Source organism: Streptopelia decaocto (assembly GCF_964273445.1).
Source record: "Streptopelia decaocto genome assembly, chromosome: 3".
In the NCBI taxonomy this organism is placed as follows: domain Eukaryota; kingdom Metazoa; phylum Chordata; class Aves; order Columbiformes; family Columbidae; genus Streptopelia; species Streptopelia decaocto.
This window is the reverse complement of record NC_138656.1, coordinates 74,429,558-74,442,050: the sequence shown is the minus strand read 5'-3', so window position 1 is coordinate 74,442,050 and position 12,493 is coordinate 74,429,558. Positions and strand designations below refer to the sequence as shown.

The 12,493-nt window shown below is 41.0% G+C and overlaps 1 protein-coding gene across 4 annotated transcripts in view; it reads right to left on the bottom strand.

The window, feature by feature from the left end:
* Positions 1-1,279: 1,279 nt before the first annotated feature.
* The window catches only part of PDSS2 (decaprenyl diphosphate synthase subunit 2), a 117,168-nt gene continuing 105,954 nt past the window's right edge, over positions 1,280-12,493 (bottom strand). For 2 of the 4 annotated variants that reach the window (XM_082049974.1, XM_082049977.1), the window contains one exon: positions 1,280-3,535. In XM_082049974.1, the coding sequence (XP_081906100.1) occupies positions 3,377-3,535 (159 nt within the window). In that variant the 3' untranslated portion in view covers positions 1,280-3,376. Of the gene's footprint in view, positions 3,536-5,680; positions 5,778-12,493 lie in introns of all 4 variants that reach the window. The other 2 variants (XM_082049976.1, XM_082049975.1) reach the window with 2 other exon arrangements.

Sequence of the window (12,493 nt, the reverse complement as noted above, 5' to 3'; positions counted from 1 at the left end):
GCTCTGTGCAAGCAGTTCTGAGCAACAGCTAAAACACTGGTGTGTTAGCAATGCTGTTTTGGTCACAAATCCAAACCACAGCGCCATATGGGATGCTATGAAGAAAATTAGCTCCATCACAGCAAGACTCAGTACATCAGGGTAAATTTTTGTTCTCTTCCTTACTGTACCCAGTGAGTCTGCCCCTGATCTGGCTTCTTTTGGGCTCACAACCCAAAAGGGATGACATGAAGATCACACAGCTCACTGGAGGGCAACCCTGCTAGTCAGGGCCCCAGGAGAGGCTGACAGAACTTGGGCTGCTCCGGCCAGCAAGAGGCAGCCAACAGGCAACTGAACTGCAGCACACAGCTGCAGGATAGGGAATTAGTGAGACAGAGGAGCCAAACAATTCTTGGCAGTGGCAGGTGATAAATAATGGACACTGGCCACCAGCTATGCTGGAGATCAGGAAAACTTAGCAAGGAAGGTAGAGCAGCACTGGGACAAGTTGCATGGGGACCTGCAACCTGGTGGTTTCCAAGACCAGACTTCAGGTTTTGGGAGATCTGACTAAGTGACTTTCAGCAGTGCTTTCCAGCCAACATTTCTATTCTTCTGTGTACGTCACTTTCCAAACAACCTTCCTATACAGTGTTATCAGAGTTGTGGAGCTGGAAATACTCAGCTGGCAGCTAAATTACTTTCCATCACAGACCTATGAAAGAGCCATTCTAGCACTGCAGCTGTTGTCTTTGTAGGAGATGAACTTAGTTTGGTTTAAAAAGCAATTGGGACCTTGTCCTGTATTTTGTGCATCCGTGCAATGGTCCAGCAATACAATACCTGGGATAGGTTCAGCGCAGCAGCTGGCTTCGTAGCTAGATGACTGAAGTGAATGGTGTGAATTCCTTCCTCAGTCACGCCCCCCAGGCCACAGGACTCCCTGTTCTCAACCTTCTTACAGAGGTGGGTGGGGAAAAGGAATCCAGGAGATAAAAATAAAACCAGAACAGCCTTAAGATTTCACCAGTGCTCAGAAATTGTACAAGGTATGGGGAGTATATTAATAACACAACAGTGATTAATTCACCAAGAGTTTGAGAGGGGGTATAATGCTTGTAGTCTACTTGAAGGAAACAAGACAACAAAGATTTCTCAATAATTTCAGGTAAATAGCTTAAATATAAGATTACTGGTAAGGGACTGGTAAGGGATTTTTTTTTTAAATCAGGGTTAAAGTATAGTTGAAGACCAATCAACTCTCTGGTGATAAAAATATAAAAGAAGGTAATTCAATTTTGCTGATTTGCCTTTATTAGTAAAAAGTACAAATAAAAAAATTGTACTTTCATGAAAAAGTAAACCAGGCTTACAGAGTTTTGCAGTACATTTGACATTTCTTTCACACAACCGAGGTGACTGAGGCGAGATGGCTCAGAATGTCTCCAGCAGACCCAAGTTTCTTACAGCTCTAAATCATTATGAACCATTTAGTGTACACACAAGACAAAGAAAACTCAACATATGGCTCCCAAATAGAGCCAAAAAAAGCTGAAATATGAATATGGTTGAATTTAGGTATTTCTTTCAAGCACATGTTTTACGTTAGCAGTACTTCAGGGAACTTCACAGGTGAAAATGAAGGGCGGTTAGCTACAGCAGATACCTGTGACTGCTGCTGCCTGGCCCACGCTTCTTCGTGCTCCTCTTCTGCCTCCAGCCCTCCCGCTGCAGGGACAGCGCTAACTCAGGCAGAAGTGCCCGAGGCTTGGGTAGAGAGAAAGTGCCAGGGCAGGCACGAGAAAGAAAGTGCAAGCAAGAAGGGTTCTGGTGTGGAAGCCATTCTTCAAAACAAAGCGAGTCCTGCGTTCCAGATGCTGCTCCCATACAAAGACTGTGTCTCAAGGGGTGCTTATTATACATATAACACTATGGTATAATATAGGCATATATTACACAGAATATTATGTACATTATGGAGGATGTATTTTCAGTATATTTTTAGAGTACAGAGTTTTTATTTATATTTTGCATTCGGTGGAATGCAACGCACTGGTCTATGACAAACAAGCTGTGTGACAGGGGGAAGGAGTGCAGGGGGAGAAGGAGGGAGGAGAGAATTTAACAGAAATAACTTCACTTAGTGTTTGAGTGAGCGATGTAATGAAATCTGTTTGCTGTGCTAGCTGTCTCCAGATTGGGCTGTAATTACACCACAGAAGGAAGAAAGGTAGCTGAGTCTCAATCTAGATCATTTATGTAAACTCAGCCTTCTTGTCAACGGCGTTCTCAGATTGCATGCATGCAAACCACAAAAATCATCTCCTATGAACAAAACAGAGACGGTCTCAAATTGCAGGCTTCTGATACACCTTATATGCCGTCTGTAATTGGACTTTAACATTCAACACACTGAGGTTCAAAACTTCTCCAGTATTTTCTGCATTTTATTCAGCGTGGTGAAAGACTGTACTCACAGAAGAGCATTCCTTCTTCCCTTCTGCCAAAGGCCCATGCCTCGCCTTACAAGTTAACATTTATTTGGCTTAAATGAATGCAAGTGTCACAAACCTAGGAAATTCTTTTGTGTAAGACTGTGTTGAAACAAATGTCTTGATCTGAGGGTGAGATATTCCCTCCCCAGGAAAGTTGGAAAAACCTCATTCTTTTAACCCAGAGAATGATACTTTTATACACACAGTATAAAACGCAGGCAATCACTTCCCTTAACAGAGCCAAATTAATATTTGATTAAATATTTTAAAACTCCTACTTACCATGCTTGACACATTTTCTCAGCAAGTTTCTCAAATACGCAAAAGCATTAGGCATAGGGTAATTTTACATTTGAATACATAAAACCAGTGTGAAGAGACATGACTGCACGCAGAAAGAGAGAGGATTTTCCCCCGTTAATCCCCCGAACTGCCCTTCCCCTTGGTAAGCGGGTACGTTAACTCCCGGCTTCGGCAGCTCGCTCTCTCCGGGCAGCTTGGAGCAGGTTTCTTGTGACACCTGGGTCTTCGCACCCCTCCATCCCTCGGGCAGGAAAACCACCACCTCCGCCCTGGCGCCGTCCCCGCCAGTGCCCAATCAATACCCACTTATTTCCTGTCCATTTGCTGAGGTCACGGAAACGGGACTCATTAATTATTTCTACTGGTGCAGCCTCAAGTGTGCTTCTGGCATAACAAGCCAAAGCTGGCTGTGACCTTTTTTTTTTCCTTCCCCCTCCCAAATTTTGCTGCTGGTGGTGGTGGCAGCCAGTGCGTGTTGCTCCGTGGGGACGGGATGAGGAGATGAGGTGACCAGGGGTGTGGGGTGTTGTCGGTGTCCCTGCTGGGCTGCTCCCACCCGCCACCGGGGGAAGAGCAGCCTCCCCTTGGGTGACAGGTCAGGGAAACCTGGTGACAGCGTAGACGATGTTGGCCAAGGCGGCCCTGGCCTCAGAGGGAGGGAAGCGCTCCAGGGCTGCCAGCGCTCGGCTGCCGTGGCACCGGCAGAGGTCGATTGCAGAAGTCACACCTTTGCCGGCCTTGATCGCCTCCTGCAGCTGTCAGAAAACACAGGCACAACAGGGTGGGTTTCAGCAACGCTGGCGTGCACAATTATCACTAAGAACACAGAGCCCCCGCCGCCCCTTCCTGAGGTAAAGGCAAGAACCAAAGCTGTCATACAAAGTTCTGAAATGATCTCAGCTGCTCCATTTTGCCTCCTCACTACAACAGAATTGCAGGTAATTTAAAATACATCACAAACTACATTACTTCATCACCTGAAAGATGCTGGCTCTCCAAAGGGCACACTTAATTTAAAAATAAATAAATAAATAAATAATCTGGGCATTTCATACCTACGCCACTGCCTGAGCACTTTTGTGCAGAACTGGCAGACCAGCCACTCACACTCTTGTTTTCTGCAGTCAAAAACTGAATTTTATGCATATTCATTCCATCCCCTGTTTTTTGAAATGGGCATGTTGAACTCTTGTCTTTTGTAATGCAGGTTTCTATTTATACACCATATGATTACATTTGTTACAGTGGACAAAAGCAAATTTTGTCAGTAAAAATGGGATGTGTCAAACTTTATTGTACTGAGCTATATCCGTGCAAACTCTGCCTTCTCAGTAAGGCTAGGGAACTTGACAACGGTTTGGTGACAGACCACGTGAGAAAGAAAACATTTTCATGGAATAACAGACATTTCATGGCAAGCTGCTGGAAAGATGTGGCACCTAAAAAACTTGGGTAAATGACAAGTTAAATTTCCTATGAAACAGCACAAACAAAAATGACAAACAAAACACGTTTTTTTCCCAGTACGTCAACTTAGCTGAAGCTCTAAATAGTAATAACACTTATTAAGGGCTTTTTAATTATTATTTTTTCCTCAACAGCATCATGAGACGGTCATGAAACACTTCTGTTTTCCACCTGAAAATCCAGGTGTCCCCAGACCAACTCCAGCCCGCTGCCTCATGCCCGGGCCTGGGAACCAAGGCCAGTGGATCTTCAGGATTTGATTATCCTGAAAGCATCACAGCATTTCATGATCTTTAATGTGCCCCAGCTGGTTTTTATCACTGGCTTACATCATGGGGATGGCTTTTAAAAAAAGGGCTTTTTTGAACACAGGTATCTACAGTAACTAATTATACAGGGTTTTATAAATTATGTTTTCCTCCAATACACAGCCCACTGCCTCAATTCGTTTACAAGTACATCACTATCACCTTATCTATCTAGTTTAAATCACGCAAAAAAAAAAAAAAAAAAAAAAATCTAAGCTATGACCAAATTGTAAGTCACCCATTTTATATAGATACTTGCACTCATACAGAATGAATGACATTTCTTATCTGAATACAAACTGAAGTGGATTCATTATCTGTATTTAAAGATGAAGTTAGCTGAAAGCATGTTACAGCACTTGAGTGTTCAAGTCCCAGTTCATAAAAATTGTATTCTCCACTTCAGTTAGAATCTTCCTGCACTGTGAGCTGGAAAGGAACTTGCCCCGAGGCATAAATGCATTGCATAGCTAATTCAACACGTCCTCTAACGAATGGGAACCAGCCATATAACCGCAGCTCCACGGCAAAGGTGGGGATAGGTGAGATGAGGAACACCAACAGCGTGAAAAGGTGTCTCTCCCCACTCCCTTAAGGCGCAACTTTGTGAGATGGTAGAACCCACACATCTTGAAGCAAAGTCTGCTGACTTGCTAAAGCTAGTTCAAAAGGTTTAGCATAGCTTGTAACACTCATGTAAGTATACACTGAGATGTCAACAGGAAAGGAAACAGGCTCCTAAAAAGTCTTCAAACTGGTCGAAGATCAGAGGAGCTTAGCTTAAGCACATATGATCGGATATATGTACTACGACTTACTGGTACCACCAAAATCTGGGAAGGGGATGAATTCTAACGCAAGGACACAATCCATTTACACGCTTGTCACGCGTAATCCCTTAGACACACGTAGTGCCTCGAAGCCAAAACAATTGCAAAGCTCATGTCAAACTATACACAGAGGAATCACTATACAAAAAATCAGACTAATCCGCTATTGAATGTTTCCAAGCAAAGTTCAAGGAACCTCAAAATGAAAAATACCTGCTCATATGGCAAGCTTCCTCAGCTTTTCAGTTAGACATCATCCCATGTAATGAACAGCTTATAGTCCTTAAAAACATACCTGTTTTATAGTCCATTTGCAGAATCAGCTGGTCAACTCAAATAAGCACACACTGCGGCAAAACCAGACTGCACTGACAGGACTGCACAACCTCTATCTTGGTTAGGGTTGTAAAAGAAAAAAAAAGGAACAACAAAAAGAAGAGTACAAACTGAGCTTCTCGTAGTGGGAATAGTTATTAAAGAAATACAGGATGTGAATCCATAGGAAACCAGGCTTCAGTAGCCCTGTTGTATGCAAAAACCCCCTAATTTAAGCCTTCAGCTGTATTGTCAGTTGTATTACACGGTTACACGTTCACACTCTGTTTTTGAGCTTCAATGGTTTTATGTGATGAACTTCACAAACTAAGTCCATAGAAAAAATAATGTCTCCAGTTTAGATGTACTATTTTCAAGCTTAATTTGGATAGCAGCAGCTAATTTTTAAGGCAAATAAACAGAAAAGCAAAATTAGCTGCTTTTTTTGTTACTTTATAAACTTTAATTAAGCTCCCTCATTGATTGCTTCTAAATAAAGGAATCTGCTCTTTTAGTCTCTACTTACATGGCATCATTTTGTGCATCAAGCACATTTCCACTTGTAGGAACGATTTCATCCATCATTACAACACAACCTTCTCCAGAGTGGCATTCAATAATAAAACTGAATACAAGTCAAAAATGCAGGTTGCTTTGACACACCTTTCTCCAGTTGAACTGCTGGATATGCTGGAATACTGCATTTTCACTTTTAAGCTTTTGTTCAGCTCTAAAGTCCTACTTTGTCCTAACGGTGCCAAGAATCTGAAAAAAAATCACTGACTGGGTTTTTGTTATATAAATTCAGCTTAAATAATGGTCTTGCAATAGTGCACCCAAAGCAAGACTCCGATGAGAAGTGATGCCCCCTCCAACACAGCAGCACTGTTTTCCTTCAGCACCTTCTGTTTCCCTCAATATGTTCAGATATTGACCAGGCTTGACAGTTTTGCCTGATACACATGAAGCTCAGAGCCCCAGAGTTTTATGTCTGAAGGTTGTTCTATGAATCTAAGAAACAGCAAAAGCAACATCATTATCCTCACGGTCTGGGAAAAAGATGCCTGGTTGAGCCCTGAGAACAGAGCCCATCAAGAGCCTTGCTCTAGTCAGCCTGCTCCACGTGCGCTAAGCCCAGCCTCATCCATTTGACCTGCAATTAATTTGTTTTCATTCTTCTCATTCTCCAGTGTTTGGCTGGAAGGAGGGATGGCTCTCATCAAGAGTTACAAAAAGAGTGAAAGAAAATAGATATGGAAAGGTTGGAAGTGCTGAGGGTTCCTCATTCTGAATGTTCTGAATACACACAGGGGGACGAACTGCTGAGCGAGAACTGGGCTCTATTTCTCCAGCTTTCTCCTTCCCTTCTCATCATCTCCTTCTCTTCAGTCACCTTATACCAGCAAACCAAGAGGAGGAGAAAGGGACGCTTTCTGAGCCATTCCAGCTTCCAGGCTGCTCTCCGCTACCTCCCTCTGCACCCACACATTCTAGGTATGTTGCATATTCTGCAAATAAACAGTAACAAGACATTGATTATTCTTTGAAGATTTCCCCTCGGAAAAGACATTGCCCACTGGAGAGTTTTCTATTGGCATCTGGTTTCAAGTTTCCATTCCTACCCTTCAGAAGACAACCAAATAGTTGGAGATTGGGCATTTTCCACTCTACCCTCTGAGGTTTGCTGGGCCAAAACCAGAACCCAAGCCCAGAACAGCAGCCACATTCTATGAAAAGGGGGATCTGGTGCCAGACTTTGGTCTCAGGGCTGTTTCCATCTCTCACGTTAGAAGCTGCTGGACAAAACAGAAGTAGTTTTGGAGCAATGGCCCTGTGTCTGTATATAGTCCATTCATGGTTCTGGCCCTACATGTGGGAACAAAAGGATGCTTATGGATGAAAATTTCACCTCTCTGTTCACTGACCTACCCTTCTAAGCCTACCATAAAGCCCAAACAGTATTCTTGTGTGTCCTGTCTCTCTGCTTATGAGCTAGTAAGTTGTTAAAACTAAGAAATAATTTCCAGCAGTAGCGCATAAGTGAATAATAAAAAGCCTTAAGAAGAGAAGGCTGTTAATGCTGCACCTGATAGGCAGGGAGTCAGAACTGGACTCTTTCAGACACGTACGTGGAGGGGATGAGAGGCCACAGGTACAGGTTGCAGCACGGGAAATGCTGATTAGGCCCAAGGAAATTATTTTCCACCAGGAGGGATGTCAAGCACTGGAACAGGTTGCCCAGGTTGGCTGTGAAATCTCTGTCCTCGCAGACACTGAAAACTCAACCGAGCAAACCCATCCTGGCTCTGCTTTGAGCGAGAGGTTGGACCAGACACCCCCCAGAGGTCTCTTCCAACTTAGATTATTATATGATTCTGTGAATAAAGCAGAGTTCAAAGTACTATGTTTTCCAGTCCCTTTGTTTCAAAAAGGCAAAGAGAAAATTTCTCATCCATACCACAGAAGTGAGGTGTTTGCCTTTCAGACCAGCTGTTCTGGAGGGTTCTTGGACAGAACGGCTTGTCTGAGGGCAGTGAGAGGTCAAGGAGGCAGGCTGGGAACTGCCACGTTTTGGAGACTGAAGAATTAAACGAGACAAAAAACTAAGCAGGTGTTCAAGCACAGAGACAACTAACTTCAAGTCTTCTCTGCTGAGATATTTCTGCCTCATTCCTTAGCCAAAGGAAAGAAGATCCCTTTCAGATAGCGCTACCTGTAGGGAACAGCAAATGCGGGGAGGAAGACTCCCTCAATATGTGGTGAATATTCTGGCTGTACCAGACTTCATGTGCAAAGTGAGAACGAGAACACTGAAATTCTTATTTTTTATTTTTTTTTTAAATGGTCAAACTTAGGATTAATTACTTAAGTGACAAGACATCATCAAGTAACTTCAGATTTTTTTTTTGTTGTTTTAGAAGAATGATCCTAAACAGCTAAATTTGTCATATACTGAAATCATCCAACATCACACATTCCCTCTCTGATCTAGAAGTGAGCTAAAACATTCTACATTTCTGATGTGGACAGTACTCACGGAAACAAAACGAAACTCCAAAGCACAAAATTCAAATTGATCTGTGGCACTGACTGAACAATGCTCCAAGTGTTCGCAGTGTTCTGCACTGGTTTTTCTAAATTTGTTTTCTCTTTTGTGGAAGCACCACGCTCAATAAGCACTGATGTTTTAGACGGCTGAAATGTTACCTTGAAAAGGTACTGACATGTTTCACAGTAGATCAATTTTGTCAATTTTCTCCTTTGTTTTTTTTTTTTAAGTACCTTGATGAATGTCTCAGCATTCACTCTGACAGGTTTTGTGGCTGGACACAGAGTTATGCTCTTCTCAAAATGGGCTGGACAAAGATTCAATTGCTTTGTTTCATAACATCATAATTTTTTAAAAAGTCCTTGTTGGCTATATGCAGAATGATATTCAGTTGAAATTGGGGCAGTATTTATCCAATATTTGCTTAGAAACCTTTTCTATATAAAAGGTAAAGAAATGCATCTTCAAAGGGCATAAACACCCTGCAGAAACTTCCACTAGTAGAGTAGGATTTATTTTCCTTATTCATCTGACAAAGAGAAAAATTCTCTTTTTATTTCAAACTCCAACCCACCGTATCTAGGAAGAGATCAAACCTGCAGAGAGTCACGCACAACAGCAGGGGAAAGATGTCCCGCTTACAGGGAATGACACTCCAGCTGCTCCAGCTGTTACGCAGCTCTTGTAATACACTTTGCCAAAAAATTACAAGCCATCCCGAGACACCGACTGTACTGACCCTTTAATATTTTAGAAGAGACACCAACTCCTCCTCCTTACACCTTTCCATGTCTTTCACAATGGACTGAACAAAGCCCACTAGCTTTTAAATCTAAACAATGATGTGATGTCTTTTTCCCAAAAAAGCATGACTTTCTTAAATCACATTAGTGCAAACAGTGACTGTTAATTGTCTTAGCATTCACAAGCAATTAACTTGATATTTATGAATATAACCCCTGACTAAAAATGAAGATGCAACTGATTGTCGGTATTGGTTGTATACCTTGATAATTAGGATATGGTTAATTATGACAAAGGAGGAAACAGCCCCATATTTTCCATGCCAGTTTGGATGAAAGGCCCCTATAACAGAAGGACAAACAGACAGGGCTACAGTAAAAAAAATTAAGCTTTGCTACATCCTCTTTCACTTATTTTTTTTCTGAATGTTGCGTTTAGAAAAACAACAAATCCTTGCAGTAGCATGCTCGCTGGTTGCAAAATACAGGATTTAGTTCTTTATTCAGCCTTACCTTATAATTCTTCTAGAGTCTTGGCCAGACAACAAGAGTTATTCCCAGCTTACTCAATTCTGCTACTAGTCGTGTCTTTGTTACACTCATTTAACAAGTCTGTATAATGCCAAGCACCACTAAGGCCTTGACTTCAGTGGAGAGTTTTTAATCAATATTATAAAACAGTAAAATTAAATTGAGAATCTCTATTTGTTGTTTTTGGAATGACACAGCTTATCTTGTATGCAAATTATCTATAAAATGAATAAAAGCTTTTTGATTTTAAAAGTCTGAGATTTTTGCCAAAATCCCACATACAAATGAGGGTGACAGGAAAACTGCGGTCTCTTTCAATGACATAAGTGAATTTTTTCCCTGCCATATATTGGTATTTCTCTCGTGTTATCTGAGAAACACCACTAAAACAGAGCTAAAACTATTTTTTCATGCCTGGAAGAGACTTTCAAACACCACAATGACGGATCAATAATTTGTCTGGATGTGGTATGATGGTGTAGGAAGACTGAAACATTCCTAATGTGAGAAAATTTATTCAGAAACACAGACCTTAAAATAAGCCTTTTGTGATATTGAAGTCCTTCTGATAAAAAGACTCTGAAAAGCTAGGAGAAAAAAAACACTAAAAAATTTTGCAGAACATAGTGACCTTACTGACATGACACTCAGACCTAATTACATCAACAGTATTTCATGTCTATATTTATGTCAGAGCCCTCACTAAATTTGCTAGTACCATATAGATATTTTTCTTGTCAGTGAAAAAAAATCAGGGATACCATTTTAATATAACATGCATCAAAAAGAACAATTCAAAATTATTGAGCAGTCTCAAAACCGAAATAAAATATGACCTTTGCCTTTTAAGGACACATGTTAAATGGGTGGATCTCAGGTTCTCTTTTACCTTACTCGCTGGGGCTTTCAATCAAAATAATGAATGAACTTACCTTTATTCATTATTTTAATTGAAAGCCGCAGCGAGTAAGGTAAAATATTGTTAAACAGGCTAAAAGGCTAACTATTTTTGTATATATATATATATCTATCTACGAATTCAACTAAAGGAACAAAATGTTTATCTCAGCTAAGTGGCACACTGAAGTTCATAATAAAAACTAAGAGAACAAAAATAACACAAATTTTCAGAAGCTCTACAGCTGTTACAAAATTAAAGAGGAGATATGTTGGAGACTCCATGAAAAACAAGCCCCCACATTTGATTAGGAATGTTAAAGTAATTCTAGGAACTGAACAGAAAGATGAGAGGGGACCTTGACACTGAGAAGAAAAGACTGAGCAATGTGCAAAACACTGACTCTAGTGATGTAGAAATAAAGACAACATAGCAAAGGGCAAAAAAGAAATACTAATTTGTACTGCACAATGTGCCTCCTAATGGGCCGTGTGTGCATGGACCGGTCGAGCCACCGCGCTGGGGTGAGCTGCAGGTTACTGGCTTCATTGAGCATGGATGTAACTAATGACCACTTACATTTTAGATGAAGAAACACAGAAGAGAGGGACATGACTTCATGGTTTTGAAACCAACTTCTACAAAAACCAAAGCTGATTATTGTTTGAGCTCACAAAAACCATGGGGAAATTTTCACAGTCATTGCTAAATTCATTATTTCTGTGCTTATGTAGGAGATGGTTACCCAGAGCTAGCAAAATCACATGCTTTCTGCCTGAAGTAAAGTGCTCAAAATACAAATCTTGCAGAGTTTTTTTCCCCTTCCATTCCTTCTGTCCAAGCGTCCAAGTTGCCTCAGCACACTGTAAGTTTTTAAACTCCGTGGGAAGGATCCAAAATATGAAATAAGAATACACTGACAAATATTTAATTCAGTAAAGCAATTTTAGATGCTTTTCTTGCCCCTGCCTTTTTTTTCTTTGTTTTGTGTTTTGTTTTGTTTTTTGTTTGTTTTCTTTTTTTTTGTTTGGGTTTTTTTTGTGTTTTTTCTTTTGTTTTTTAATTTACAGAAATTCCATTGGGCAGATCACAACTGTAACAATTAAAAGGAGAAAACCCATACTGGACTTAAAAAAGCAAGTAGCTCAGCTTAAACATTCACAGAAGTGTCTCACATTCTCAGACATACAAGAAGAAGAAATGTTGTGCTCTCAGTGGTGGTTTAGAAAGCCACCAATGTATCAGTTTTCTTCTACTGTAGAAAAAAACCTAAAAGCACAATGAATTTAAATAGCAAGCCAAGTTTGAGATCCTTTTTATGTTCAAAGGGGGTGGAAGGACAGAGAGCTTTTTTAATAATCCAAATAACAAATTTTGTCAATATAGAATAATAATGGAAGTCTGACCTGTAGCTGTGTGTGAGCCTTCCACACCAGCAGCAACCAGCAGCTGGAACACCCTTCAGGCCCCAGTTCAAGAAGCACTTCTCAGTCATGCGTGTGTGTCAATAACTTACACGTTATTTCCCACTGATGCTGAAGATATCTAACTGCTCCCTCATGATCTACTTAA